At 41.4% G+C, this 15,715-nt stretch overlaps 1 protein-coding gene across 2 annotated transcripts in view; it reads left to right on the forward strand.

Moving 5' to 3' along the window:
* TPGS2 (tubulin polyglutamylase complex subunit 2) overlaps positions 1 to 15,715 on the forward strand; it is a 65,080-nt gene that overhangs the window by 34,261 nt on the left and 15,104 nt on the right. For both annotated transcript variants that reach the window (XM_082699520.1, XM_082699519.1), the window contains exons 3-4: positions 10,475 to 10,562; positions 11,906 to 12,034. In XM_082699520.1, the coding sequence (XP_082555646.1) occupies positions 10,475 to 10,562; positions 11,906 to 12,034 (217 nt within the window). The remainder of the gene's footprint in view (positions 1 to 10,474; positions 10,563 to 11,905; positions 12,035 to 15,715) is intronic.

Below are 15,715 nucleotides of genomic sequence, written 5' to 3' on the forward strand. Positions count from 1 at the left end.
TATATCTGTGAAATTCATCTGGTCCAGTGTGTCATTTAAAGACTTTTATTTCCTTGTTGATCTTCTGCTTATATGATCTGTTCATTTCAGTAAGGGGGATGTTAAAGTCCCCTATGATTATTGAATTATTGTCGATGTGTTTCTTTGATTTTGTTATTAATTGGTTCATATAATTGGCGGCTCCCATGTTAGGGGCATAGATATTTAAAATTGTTAGGTCATCTTGCTGGATAGAGCCTTTAATTATGATATACTGTGTTTCCTCTCATAGTCTTTGGTTTAAAATCTAATTTGTCTGATATAAGGATTGCCAACCAAGCTTTCTTTTGATGTCCATTACCATGGTAAATTGTTTTCCACCCCCTCACTTTCAATCTGGAGGTGTCTTTGAGTCTAAAATGAGTCTCTAGCAGACAGCATATTGATGAGCTTTGTTTTTTTGTTTGTTTTTTTTTTAATCCAATCTGATACCCTGTGTCTTTTGATGGGGCATTTGGCTCATTTACATTCAGGGTAACTATTGAAAGATAAGAATTTAGTTCCATTGTATGGCCTGTAAGGTGACTGTTACTGTATATTGTCTCTGTTCCTTTCTGGTCTATCTTACTTTTAGGCTCCCTCTCTGCTTAGAGGTCCCTTTTCAATATGTCCCGTAGGACTGGTTTGATTTTCACAAATTCTTTTAGGTTTTGTTCATCCTGGAAGCTTTCTATCTCTCATTCTATTTTCAATTACAGCCTAGCGGGATATAGTATTCTTGGCTGCATATTTTTCTCACTTAGTGCTCTGAATATATTATGCCAGTTCTTTCTGGCCTGCCAGGTCTCTGGGATAAGTCTGCTCTCAATCTAATATTTCTACTGTTGTATGTTGCAGACCTCTTGCTGCTTGCAGGATTTTATCTTTGTCTCTGAGACCTGTAAGTTTTACTATGAGACCTGTAAGTTTTACTATTAGCTCTAGGGGTGTTGACCTATTTTTTATTGTTTTTGAGAGGGGTTCTCTGTGCCCCCTGGATTTTGATGCTTGCTCCCTTCCCCAAATTAAGGAAAATTCTCTGCTATAATTTGCTCCAATATACCTTCTGCCCCTCTTTCTCTTCTTCCGGGATCCCAGTTCTCCCCTCATGGTCCAGTATTTATCTTTCTTGTTCTCAGCATCCTTATTTTCCACCATTTTTATCACTAATTATCTCTTCTGCCTCATTTATCCTAGCAGTTGGAGCTGCCATTTTTTTATTGTACCTCATTAATAACCTTTTTTATTTCAACTTGGTTAGATTTTGATTCTTTTATTTCTCCAGAAAGGGATTCTCTACGTTTTTTTTTTTTTTTTCAAGCCCAGCTATCTTCTAATCATCATTCTAAACTCTAGTTCTGACATCTTACTAATATCCGTATTGATTAGGTCCCTGGCAATTGGTGCTGCTTCTTGTTCTTTTTTATTTTTGAGGTGGTTTTTTTCCTTTTTATCATTTTGTTCAGAGAAGAATAGATGAATGAGAGAAAAAAAATGCTAAAACGCTCCCAGAAAAATACACAGTAAATAAATCAGAAGAGACCCAAAACCAGGGGGAAAAGAAAAAGAAAAAAAAAAAAAAGAATATGATCAGGCTGGTGAATAGAACAGAACCACATATTAAATTTGGGGTGTATTTTGGTCTGTTAGAAGAAACTGTCCCCAAAATTTTTAAAGAAAAACATGTAAATATATACAAAAATAAGGGCAAATAAGATGAAGGAATATGACTGTAAAGATGAAAATTTTAAAAGATTTTTAAAAAGGAATTGATAAGAAGTTGGTTGAAAAAAGAAAGAAAGAAAAACAAAACAAAACAAAAAAGAGAATGTGGACAGGCAGTAGACTAGAACAAAGCCATACACTATATTTAGGGTATATTTTGATCTGCTGGAAGAAACTGTATCCAAAATTTTTAAAAAAGAAATCATATATATGTATATATATATATATATATATATATATATATATATATATATACAAAAATAAAAATAAATACAATGAAAGGGTAGAATTTGATGTAAAAGTGAAAATTTAAAAAGATTTTAAAAAACAAATTGATAAGATGTTGGTTGAGGGATGCCTGGGTGGCTCAGTTGGTTAAGCAGCTGCCTTCAGCTCAGGTCATGATCCCAGCGTTCTGGGATCAAGTCCCACATAGGGCTCCTTGCTCCACAGGGAGCCTGCTTCTCCCTCTGACTCTGCCTGCCTCTCTGTCTGCCTGTGCTCGCTCTCGCTCTCTCTCTCTGACAAATAAATAAATAAAATCTTTAAAAAAAAAAAAAGATGTTGGTTGAAAAAGGAAAGATGAAAAATTAAAAAAATAGAAAAAAGTAAAGAAAATTAACTTTGAAAGATTAAAGAATCATGAGGGAAAAGCCATGAATTCTATGCACTGTACTCCCCAAGTGCTGGAGTTTTGCAGTTCTTATTGATTGGTAAACTTGGTCTTGGCTGGATGTTCTTGCTGATCTTCTGTGGGAGGGGCCTCTTGCAGTGATTCTCAAATGTCTTTGCTGGAGGCAGAATTGCACTGCCCTTGCCAGGGGCTGGGTTAAGTAATCTGTTCAGCTTTGCTCTGTAGCTTTTGTTCCCTGAAAGCTTTCCATATAGCTTTGGAGGACAAGAATGAAAACAGTGGCATCCCAATCTCTAGCCTCTGAAGAGCAGAGAACTCGGGGCCCACTAGCGGTCAGTCAGTTCTGTCTCCCTGGTTTCCGGCTGCACTCCGTGTTCACCCAGCCTGTGACTGAGCATTTCTGTCTGGCACATGACCCCATTTGGAGTTTTCAAACTCAGCAGATTCCTGCAGTACACACCCATGCTGCTCCTCCCTGGGGAGGGAAGGGGTGTCTCCCCAGATCTGCCACTTGTTGGATCCCTGCACAAAGAATAGTGGCCCAGCTGTGCCATGGATCATGGTTTATGGAACCCCAAACTGAGAGTCCACTCCTCTGCTCCGTCTTTGCATCCAGGCTCACCATTCTGATACTCGGGAGCTCTGCCACAATCAGGTACCTCCAGTCTTTCTGTGATCCTGAAGGTCCTGAGACCACACTGTCCCAGCAAGGGTTCCACCCTTAGCCACTGGAGTGATGTCCCTCAGCAGAGCAGACTTCTAAAAGTTCTCATTTTGTGCTTCACTGCTCTATCACTTGCCAGTAGCTGGCTGACAGAGGCTCCCTCCCTCCATGGTCTATCTTCGTAAATATTGTCTCAGATTCACTTCTCCACATGTCCTACCTTCCAGAATGTAGTCGCTTTTCTGTTCATAGGATTGCTACTATTCTTTTCTTAGATCTCCTGTTGAGTTTGTAGGTGTTCAGAACGGTTTGATAACTATCTAGGTGAATTCCTGGGGCCAGATGAAATTTAGGTATCCTACTTTTCTCCACCATCTTGCTCCTCCCCCTCCTGTTAGTCTTTATTTTAAAATTAATTTTGTCTGATGTAAGTGTTGCTACTCCAGCTTTCTTTTGATATCCATTTGCATGATAGATGTTTCTCCATCCCCTCATTTTCAATCTGGCAGTGTTTTTAGGGCTAAAATGAGTTTCTTATAGAGAGCATATTGATGGGTCTTGGTTTTCCACCCCCTGTGTCTGTCTTTTTTTAATATTTTATTTATTTATTTGACAGAGAGAGACCACAAGTAGGCAGAGCAGCAAACAGAGAGAGGGGGAAGCAGGCTCTCCACCAAGCAGAGAGCCCGATGCGGGGCTTAATTCCAAGAACCTGGGATCATGAACTGAGCTGAAGGCAGAGGCTTAACCCACTGAGCTACCCAGGCATGCCCCCCTCCCCACTGTGCCTTTTGATTGTAGCATTTAGTCCATTTATATTCAAAGTAATTATTGATAAATATGTATTTATTGTCATTTTATTATTTGTTTTGTGGTTATTTCTGAAGATTTTCTCTGATCCTTGCTTTTCATGTTTTCTCATTTTCTTTAGTGATAATTTGGATTAATTTCTCTTTGTACTTTGCATATTTACTGGTGGCTTTTGGTATATATGGTTACCATTAGGTTTATATATAATCTCTTTTGCATATAGCAGTGTATATTAAGTTGATTGTTGTTTACATTTGAACTCATTCTTTACTCTCTTCCTCTCCATATATTGGCTATATGTTGTCCTATTTTACATCCTTCTATCTTGTGAATTCCTTGACTCATTTCTTTTACAGCAGTATTCATTTTCACTGCTTTTGCGCTTTCTGCCTCTATACTGTCACTGGTCTCTCCTTTGAGAGAGTCCCCTTTGATATTTCTTGCAGGGCTAGTTTAGTGATTATGAACTCCATTAGTTTTCTGTTTGGGCAACTCTCTCTGCTTCTATTCTACATGATAGTCTCACTGGATAGTCTATTCTTGGCTGCAGATTTTTCCCATTCAGCACGTTGAATGCCACATCCTTTTTCCTTGGAAAGTTTCTGCTGAAAAATTCCCTCCTAGCCTTCTATGTTTTCCCTTGTATGTGATTGTCTTCTTTTGTCTTCCTGATTTTTTTTTTTTTAAAGATTTTATTTCTTTATTTGACAGAGATCACAAGTAGGCAGAGAGGCAGGCAGAGAGAGAGGAGGAAGCAGGCTCCCTGCTGAGCAGAGAGCCCGATGCGGGACTCGATCCCAGGACACTGAGATCATGACCTGAGCCGAAGGCAGCGGCTTAACCCACTGAGCCACCCAGGCGCCCTCTTCCTGCTTTTTTAAAAATCACCCCAGTTTGCTAATTTATTGATAATATGTCTTGGCTGGGAACTGCTTTTGTTGATTTTGATGGGAGTTTTCTCTGCCTCCTGGATCTGGATATGTGTTTCCTTTCCCAGATTAGGGAAGTTTTTAGCTATTGTTTTGTCAAACCAATTCTCTTCCCCCTTTTCTCTGTCTTCTTTAAGGACCCCTAAAATATTCATACTATAACTGAGTGATGTAGTCACTGAGTTTCCTAAGTCTATTCTCGTTTTGCATGATTTTTTTTTCCAGTTTGATTATTTTCCATTTCTCTCTTTTCTAGGTCATTAATTTGCTCCTCTGCTTTTTCCAACCTGCTCTTCACCATCAAGTATATTTCTCATTTGATTTATTGAGCCCTTGATCTCTGCTGTTTTCCTTATATCTGTGGTAAGGGTCTCACTGATGTTCTGCACTCTTTTCTCAAGTCCAGTGAGTAACCTTATGGTCATTGCTTTAAATTCTCTATTAGACATGCTACTTATATTGGTTCCACTTAGATTGCTGGCCATGGCCTTGTTTTGTTCTTTCATTAAATTAAATTAAATTTTCTTTCTTCTCATTTTTTCTGCCTCTCTGTATCTATTTCTGTGTTAGGAAGGTCACCTATGTCTTTTGTTCTTGAAAGTAGTGACTTTATGCGTGCCTGGGTGGCTCAGTCAGTTAAGCATTGCCTTCAGCTCAGGTCATGATTCCACCGGGATCGAGTCCCACATTGGGTTCCCTGCTCAGTGGGAAACCTGCTTCACCCTCTATCTCTACCCCTTATGCATGTGCTCTCTCAAATAAATAAAATCTTAAAGAAAAAAGTAGTGACTTCATGAAGAAGAGGTCCTGGTGTGTGTTGCAGTGCAGTCTCTCCTGTTCATCTGAACTTGGCAGTTCAGGAGGATATCCTTTGTGTGTTGCTTATATCCTGCTGTTGTGTCTGAGTCACTTTTATTTTCAGTATAGTTATATGCACTGACTCTGCCTGCTCTGGGCTCTCCTTGCTCACTGTGCTATTAGTGGGACTCGGGCAGTCCAGCTCTGAGGTATATGCCTGCAAGGGAACTTGGTGGCAGGGCAGTGGCATTAGCAAAATTTGCACTGGGCCACTAGTTCTATGCCAGATTTGTAGAAGCACTATAGCACCTGAGGGCTGCATGAAAGCTCAGCTACAATGCCAGGGATGGCTGGGTGCACCAGAGGCTGGCAAGTGACAGTAGCTGGGGGCATGCGGCAACTAGGTGGGATGCCTGATGGCAGCTGTGGACCCACTGGCTGCTGGGTGGGAATGTACAAGTTTTACAAACTTTGTCCTGAGCCCAGGGCCAAATCTACCAGGCTTGTAGTGGGCAAGTCCTCAGGAGAACTCGTGAGCATGGCACACTGCTAGCAGGTTAAGTACCAAGTGTCTGTGCAGCTCTGCCTCCCACAGATGGTCCTGTGTTTATGCTGGGGAGCACAGGGAGGAAAATGCCACCTACTGTCTCCCTCATTTTCGGAGATGTCCCCCAACATGCTCTGAAATCTGTATAAAGAGATCTGTCTCCCATTTGCTCCTGGTATTGTATAAACTGCTATCTTTATATTGTCTTTCCATACAGGCTGCTGTCCCTTGCCCTCCTGGCTGGACTGGCTCTACTTGGCTTGTCCCTCTTCTCCCAGTGCTGAGTCAGCTGATTTTTAAAGCTGCCAGCTCTAAGTCCCACTGGTTATACAAACTTACACAGTTAAGCAACTCTGATTTTCAGAGCCAAACTTTATGGGGATTAGGCCTCCCCGAGTGAGCTCTCTGGTATGAGGGTCCATTTCTCTGCCATCTCCCTGCATGGAGCTACCTACCTCCTAAGGGGGTTAAGCCTCCTTCCACCTTTCTCACCTTCCTAACCTTTCAGATGCAGCTTCTTCTCTATATTTTGCTGTGGAGTTTGCACTGCCAGCCTTTAACCACTCTCTTGTTTATTGACTTGGATGTGGATGATACCTAGTTGTAAACATGAGAGGGATGAACTCAGGGTCCTCCTCCTACACCCAAGCTCCTTTAAAGTAGTTATTGATATTTACTTACTGCCACAATTGTTTTCTGGTTGTCCTGTAATTCTTTCTTGTTCCTTTCTTCTTTTGCTGTCTTATGATTTGGTGATTTTTTTTGTTTTTTATGTATTAAATATTTTTAGTTTGTGATTATCCTGAGGTTCGCGTATAACACCCGCTGTATGTAGCGATCTATTTTAAGTAGAGGGTTGCTTAGGTTCAAACACATTTTACAAGCACTGCATTTTTATGCCCCTCCCCATTTTTTGTATTTATTTCACAATTTGTATTATTTTGTTTATCCCTTAACTGATTATTGTAGATATAACTGATTTTACTACCATTGCCTTTTAACCTTTATATTAGTTTTATAAGTAGTTGATGTACTACCATCAGTATATCGTTGCTTATACCAGTGAAATTTTTTCCTTAATTTTCACATGCTGTGGCTTCTCTTTTCTATTTAAAGAAGTCCCTTTAACATTTCTTGTAAGGCCAGTGTAGTGGTTATGAACTCCTTTAGTTTTTGCTTGTCTGGAAAACTTTATCTCTACTTAAATGCTGAAGGATAATTTTGCTGGATAGAGTATTCTTGGTTGGCAGTTCCTTTCTTTCCATACTTTGAATATATTGCGCCGTTCCGTTCTGGCTTGCAAAGTTTTTGCTGATAAAATATTCTCCTAGTCTTTTATGGGTTTCCCTTGTAAGTTAAGTTGGGGTTTTTTTCTTGCTGCTTTTAAGAGTCTCCTTTTCCTTAGACAATTCTGTGTCCTGGTGTGGGGCTCTGGGTTCTACTTATTTGGAACTCTGCACTTCCCAGATGTGGGATGTGTCTTTCCTTCTCCAGGTTCGGGAAGTTTTCAGCCATTATTTCTTCAAATAAGTTTTGTGTCCCATTCCCCCTTTCTCTCCTCCCAGGACCCCTTTATGCTAATATTCATCTGCTCTCTGTTCTTTCATAAATCCTTTAAGGTATCGTTACTCTTTTAAATTTTTTCTTTTTGCTGCTCTGATTAAATGAGTTCCACTACCCTGTCTTTGAGTTCACTGACCCCTCTACCACTTCGTCTAGTCGGCTTTGGAACCCCACCATTGTATTTTTCAGTTCAGTCATTGTATTCCTCAGCTCTGGGATGTCTCTGTGTTACTTTTTTATATTGTGTATCTCTTTGTTGAAATTCTCACTTTGTTCATTCATTTCTCTTGAGCTAACATGAGCATATTTGTGATTGCTATTTTGAACTCTTAGGTAAACCACTTATCTCCATTTCATTAAGATCTTTCTGAAGTTTTATCATGTTCTTTTGTTTGGGATATTACTCTGTTTCGTTTCTTTTCTTTCTTTCTTTTTTTTTTTTTTTTTCTCTCTACCTTGGTTTCTGTGCATTAGGTAGAATAGCCACTTCTTCCAGTCTGGAAGGCATGGTCTCATGCTGGAGGTGAACCTTGTTCAACCTTGCCCTTTACTCTTTGTTGTCTCTCAAACCTTTGTGATTGTCCAGGCAACCTTCTTTGTCCTTAATGACTCCCGGTGGTAGAAGCCTTGCTGAGACCTGTCCTTTTCCAAAGGGGAGGATCTCTTTCAGCACTTAGATAAGGCTGATTGGAAGCTGAGCCCTCAGGCAGCAGCTTTTTAAGTATGTAAATATAGTTGGCCCTTGAACAATGGGGTTAAGAACAACAGCCCTCTGCATAGTGGAAAGTCTACCTATAAGCTGACTCCCCAAAACTTGTTGACTGGAAGCCTTACTGATAACATAAACAGTCAACATGTACTTTGTATGTTTTATGTATCATACACTGGATTCTTACAATAAAGCTAGAGTAAAGAGAATGTTAGTTAAGAAATTGTAAGAGAAAATACATGTACAATACTTTACTGTATTTATTGGAAAAAAAAAATCCATAGAGGTGGACCTGCACATTTCAAACCTATACTGTTTAAGGGTCAATTTTATACACCTTTCAGGGGAGACTAGTAAATGAATGTTTTTCTCTGGTCTTTCTACACTAGTAGATAGCCCGTCACGAGCTACCTCTTTGCTTACTGTCCCATTGAACTGATAAACACAAGCCCTGCTGGCCACCGGAGCCAGGCTATTGAGAGTTGTGTCCTCTAGGTAGCAGCCAAAAAAAAGACAGAGTGCCATACATTTACATAGGTCCTTTCACAGAGATGCTGGTGACCCAGAGCATGGCAGAGGGATAGTGCGAACATGATGCCCGGCAGAGGGATAGTGCGAACATGATGCCCACAGGCCTCCCGGTTCTGGGCAGAGGACAAACCCTTGTGCCACAGCTTTTAAAAATCTACTAATAGGCCTTTTTTATGGAAAGACTAGCCTTCCTGTCCGCTGCCTCTGTACTACACCATGGTGTGGTTCAGGATTTCTTTTCTTCCTGCAGTCTGTGGTCACACTGCTTTGAAAAATGAAGAGATAGACCAGACGAAGTGGTTAGGCAGCAAAGCAAGGTTTATTGAGTGATAGTACAAAGCTCCTAAAGAGGGAGGGGAGTTGAGAGGGTTGCCACTGGAGTTTCTAAGTCTAGGGGGTTTTATGGGCTTTGTGATGGGCTATTTGAATCTGATGAACCTTCCATGCACCTGTCTTGCAATCAGGTTTTTGTCCTCTTTCTGTCACAGGGGAAAGGGTGAAGGGCTCCTTCCAGGGTGGTGTAAAATCCTTTAAAGTATAGTTTCCTTTTCGGGGGGTGGAGGGGGCTTGTCCCTGCCTACCTCTCTTCTAACTTATCAGTGGGATAGCAGATTTAGAACTATTTCTTTGTTATAGTCCTGTGGGACCTAGAAATGGAAGGCCCCTGGCCACCAGAACCAAGTAATCAAGGGGTGTCCCTTAGTCAGTAGATACAAAGGCCAGTGTATCAGGTAGGTGCATAGGCTCTTCTCTGGGAGATACTCCTGGCCTGGAGCAAGGCAGAGAGGGTGGAGATGATGCCCTCCAGCCTCCCTGTTCCCTGGGCAGTATTTCTGTTGGCCCCTAGATGTGTGTGAAATTAGGTAATTGTCACTCAGGCGGATGCTGTGAGATAAACAAATAATGTGCTTTCACAGAAAGTCTGGGCACTTTCAGTTGGCTGCCTCTACAAAAGGCCCTGGAATGGGAAATCTGCATGCACAAGCCCTTTGAGAACTGTTTCTCAATTTACTTTATAGCCTTGTGGATCTTGTGGAGCCAGCTGCTTTAGCTTTCAAAGCTAGGTATCTGGGGAAATCATCTCTCAGATGCAGATCTTAAAAGGTGGCGTGCCCTGATATAGGGTTCACACCCTTTACTCCTTAGAGAGATCAGGTTTGTGAATTCTCTTCTGGTTGTGTATTGCTGTGACAGTGGTGGGGTTTATGGCGAGTTGTGTCTCAGCCTCTTGAACCCACTTCAATGTGCATTTTTTTTCTCATTCACCCAGTGTGTAGGGGTTGGTAAGCCAGCGTCTGAATTTCTTTCAGAGGGAATTATTCCATATGTAACTGTGGATTTGGTGTGTGTTTGGTAGGAGGTGAGTTCAGGAATTTTCTGTATTGCCATCTTGAACTAGAACTCTGTAATGGAGTTTGTAGGTGATTACCAGAATCTTACCATTTGGGGGATCTAAAACATAAATATTATCCCCATTTGCTTTGGGGCATAGCCCTGTGCCCTTTCTCAGTCCTGATCTAAAACTCAGCTGCTTTGTGATTTCCAGAAAAATAACTGTGTGCTGCCTGAGGATGTGAAGAATTTTTACCTGATGACCAATGGCTTCCACATGACATGGAGTGTGAAGCTGGATGGTGAGTCAACCTTCTTGCTGTAGGGGAACGTTTCTCTGGCTGAGAATTTGGGTATCTGGATGGTTGTCATGAGTTCTCCTAAAGTGCAGCATCCAAAAGCTATGATTTTCCCCTCAAAGCCAACAAATACTATCATTGCTTCACCCACCATCCACTATGCTAGAGTCTAGCTGGTTTCCTTTTTTTGATGATTCCCAAAGCCTTTCTGTGTCTCTCGCAGCTGGCTAGAGGCACATTTTATAGCTTACTACTGAACATTTACCATGAACTTTTAGATTGGAATTATTTCCTCCATTGGCCTAGAAACCATTCTTACCACGACCTTTCTGTCACAAGAGTCCTTCTTTGAAGCATGACTATGGCCTTTGGAGTTTAGAGTGAGAGAGAAATGGACAGAGACTAGACCAATGGTCAGGTTTTCCCTTACCTACATCACGAAGATAGGCAAGCCCCTTCACAAGTGACCCACAGAGAAGAAACGAGTCACAAAGTTTTCATGAATAAGTCCTTGCTCATTATTCTAGAACCTTCTCTCATTTAATCCTCCCAATCCTAGCCTTCTTATGCTGTCCCCATTTCCATCCTCCTTTCTGTCATTTCCTGGATAGCTGAAGTCAACACAGAGGCAGCTTCTGGTATTTCCCTCCATAATGGTCTGTTCTGCTTGGACTTCATGTAGTCTGTATACCAGCTGTTTCACTGCCTTGGGTTTTTTTCAGCAGTTGGATTTCTAAGTCTTTGTATGCCATCCGGTGGCCATCATTCTATATGACAAGGATTCTATATAATAAGGAAGATATACAGTTACATGTTCCTTATTTACACCCTAATCACAGAAGACTAGGAATCAGGCAAGGCTGATTCCTAGTCTTCTGTCAAGTTCTCTGCAATGATTATGAAGAAATGACAAATAGAAGGGGCGCAGTCTTCCATCATGGAAAGCTTACAAGAGAAGAATGGGTCAGTTATATAACCAAAGCTGTTACTTCTATGGGAATTATAACCCTTCATGTAAGGGTGGGGGGAGCAAAAACATTTTTTGGTCCTTTGCTCTTCAGACAGGGCCCCCAGCCTTGATTTCCTTGGGTTCTTTTTGAGCATCCCCTTTTTTAATTTTCTTCAGTACTCTATCCTAATGCATGCAGTGGAGTCTCTTCACCCATGACTCTTGCTAAAAAACGTTGGTGTTCTGGGGCATATGGTGCATTGGTCCTCTTCCTTCTACTTTCCATTAGACTCCTTAGCCCTGGGATCAAACAATAGCCAGGCTTAAGTTATTCCGGCAGAAGTTCTTATGATGATCATGGTAATAAGGCTGTTTCTCTTTGCTCCTGTTTCCATAGAGCACACCATTCCATTGGGCAGCATGGCAATTAACAGCATCTCAAAACTGACTCAACTCAACCAGTCTTCTGTGTATTCACTCCCAAATGCACCAACTCTGGCAGACCTGGAGGATGATGCACTTGAAGGTAACCTGAAGGAACTTGTGCTCTGAGTTAGAAATTAGCCTGTTTGTTTCCCTTTTATAATGCTGAAAGCCATAAGAAGATGCTGTGGCATTGTAGTACCTTTCTCCAAGCCAAAACCTTCCCTGCTGTGGCTTCTTAGGACCATGGGAATAACATACAAAAACAGCCTGTATCCATAAAGGAAATTGTCATGAAGAAATGCCAAGGTTGAGATTTTTGTTTTGTTTCCAGTACCCACTTCAGGCCTGGCACATAGTTGGTACTGAATGAATGCTTAGTAAATGAATGAATGTTACAGATCACTTGACTCAGCATTTCAGCATCAATAGCTTTCAGGGAGCACGGACTCTAAAGGCAGCTCTCCTCCTCCCTCCAGGCTCTCTGCCATCTCTGATTCAAATGGCTGCAAAAAGCTATGAGCAACTGCACATAAGTGAGGACTTTGTCGATTAGAATTGTGTTTGGGTGCGTATGTCAGAGACCCAGTTACAACATCTAAACTAAGTAGGAGTTTATTTTTCTCATAACCAGAAATCTGGAATTAGGCTGATGCAGCTGTTTGAGAACATCAATAATAAAGTCTCCCTCTGGCTTTCTTCTGCACCAGCCTTTGGATATGGCCTTCATCCTCATCACTGAAGAATGTGGGCTGTACCTCCAAGCTTCCCATCTATGTACCAGGGAGGAAAAAGAAGAGTGAAAGGCAAAACAACAACAAAAACTGTCTTTTGGCAGAATCTCTTCTTTTTTATCAGGAAAACAATAGTTTTCTCAGAAGCTCCTCCCACAAGCCATTGGCCAGAACAGAGTCAAAAGTTTACCCATAGCTGCAGGGAATCTGAGGAAGTATGGTTAGCTGTGCCAGTGTTTTCCCCTCAAACAGAATTGTGGTTTAAGAAAGAAAGGGAGAATGAATATTGACTAAGCAACTAGTGTCTCCAATACTAAGGCCTTGGCTGCACTGAAGGTCTGGCAGAGAGAACCGATGCAAGGCTTCTCCAACTGCACAAGCAGGTATACACTAGTTCAGGCAAGGCATCCCTTCAGTTGCAGACCACACAAATAAAGCAAGTGCAAATGAATATATTGGTTTCCCAGTGCATATACAAATTAGGTTTATACTATGTTATGGCCTTTAAAGTGTGATTTCTAAAAAACAATGTACAACCTTAATCAAAAAAGTACTTCATTGCTAACATGTCAACCATCATCAGCTCTCAGCAAGTTGTAATCTTTTTGCTGATGGAGGGTCTTGCCTCCATGTTGATGGCTGCTTAATGATCGGGGAGGTAGGTTGCGCAAGGCTGGGGTGGCTTGGCAATTTCTTAAAACAATGAAGTTTCCTGCATTGATTGACACTTCCTTCCATGAATGATTTCTTTATACTGTGCCATGCTGTTTGATAGCATTTTACCCACAGTAAAACTTTTTCAAAATTGGTATCTTTCTTCTCAAACCCTGCCACTGTTTCATCATCTAAGTTTATGTGATAGTCTAAATCCTTTGAGCTGATTTCAGTAGTCTTCATAGCCACTTCAGTAGGAGTAGAAGCCATCTCAAGAAACTTCTTTGCTCACCCATAAGAAGCAAGTCCTCATCCATTCAAGTTTTATCAGGGGATTGCCAACAATTCAGTCACATCTTCAGGCTCTCCTTCTAATTCTAGTTCTCTTGCTGTTTCTACCACATCCAGTTACTTCCTCCACTGAAGTTTTGAATCCTCAAAGTCATCCCTGAGGGTTGGAATCAACTTCTAGAGTCCTGTTAATGTTGATAGTTTGACATCTACCCATGAACCATGAATGTTCTTAATGGCACCTAGAATGGCGAATCCTTCCTAGAAGATTTTCAGTTTACTTTCCCTGGATCTATCAGAGGAATCACTGGTTATAGCTTCTATAGCCTTATGAAACATATTTCTTGAATATTCAGACATGTAAGTTCAAATGACTTCTTGATCCATGGGTTGCAGTATGGGCGTTGTGTTATCCAGCATAAGAACAACATTCATCTCTTTGTACGTCTCCGTCAGAGTTCTTGGGTGACCCAGGTGCATTGTCAATAAGCTGTAATATTTTGAACTTCTTTTCTGAAGAGTTGGTCTCAACAATTGGCTTAAAATATTGAGTAAACCATGTTGATAGCAGATGTGCTATCATCGGGGCTTTCTTGTTTCATTTATAGAGCACAGGCAGAGTTGACTTAGTATAATTCTTCAAGGCCCTAGGATTTTTCAGAACAGTCCATGAGCATTGGCTTCAACAAAGTCACCAACTGCAACAGTCCCTACAAAGAGTCAGCCCGTCCTTTTAGGCTTTTGAGGCCAGGCATTGACTTCTTTAGCTTTCAAAATCCTAAGTGGCATCTTCTAACAGAAAGATGTTTTTGTCTACACTGAGAATCTGCTATTTAGTGTAGCCACCTTCATTATCTTAGCTAGATATTCCAGATAACTTCCTGGTTTGCCTTGGACTTTTATGTTATAGAGACAGCTTTTCCTCAGACCTCATTAACCAATCTCTGCTAGCTTCAGACTTTTCTTCTACAGCTTCCTCCTCTCTGTCAGCCTTAGAATTGAAGCTAGCCATGCTCTGGAATAGGCTTTGGTTTAAAGGAATGTTGTGGCTGGTTTGATCTTCTACCCAGATCATTAAAACTTTCTCCGTATCAACTATAAGGCTATTTTACTGCCTTACCATTCATGTGTTCAGTGTAGTAGCACTTTTAATTTTCTTCAAGAACATTTCCTTTGCATTTATAAGTTGGCTGTTTGGAACAAGAAACCTAGCATTCAGCCTATCTTGGCTTTCAACATGCCTTCCTCACAAAGCTTTTGATTTGTGAGAGACGTGCAATTCTTCTTTTCACTTGAACCTTCTAAGGCCTTTGTAGGGTTATTGATTGGCCTAATTTCATTATTGTATCACAGGGAATAGAGAAGCCTGAGGGGAGGAAGAGAGATGGAATGGCCAGTCAGTGATGCATTCAGAACACATAGATTTATCAGGTTTGCTGCCTTCTGCAGGTGGGTTTTATGGCACCTCAGAATGGTTATAGTAGTATCAAAGGACTTTGGTCAAGAAGACAGGCACAAACCTCACCACTACCACATCTCCCAATCCCCACATTTTGCAGGCCCTTGGTCTCTGCAACAGTGACTATGATAACAGCTCCAGCAGGCCCTGTGGAAGCCTGAATTGTGCCTTGTTAAGGTTGAGTGCCCAACCATGCATACTTCACAGATCTGTTGGGGCTGGCCTCTCCTCACAGCAGTGGTAGTAGATCTCATTTCTCGAGCATACTGGTGCATACATACCTTGTTAAAACATACCCCTACCCTGGCTGGGGACCAAACACTGCCCACAATAGGCAAAGAGAGCCTCTGCAAATGACTGCACTGAAGGAAAAAGAGGCCAGGACAGAGGAGGGCACATACAACACATATAGGAGACACCTCTGAAGCTCCAGGTCCCAGTGACAGGGGACACTGCGCTGTAGGGAACTACAGAACTGCTTCTTCATAAGGCCGTTACTTTCTTTTTTTTTTTTTAAAGATTTTATTTATTTATTTGACAGAGAGAAATCACAAGTAGACAGAGAGGCAGGCGGAGAGAGAAAGAGGGAAGCAGGCTCCCTGCTGAGCAGAGAGCCTGATGCGGGACTCGATCCCAGGACACTGAG

The sequence above is a fragment of the Mustela nivalis genome (genome assembly GCF_964662115.1).
Source record: "Mustela nivalis genome assembly, chromosome: 14".
NCBI classification, from domain to species: domain Eukaryota; kingdom Metazoa; phylum Chordata; class Mammalia; order Carnivora; family Mustelidae; genus Mustela; species Mustela nivalis.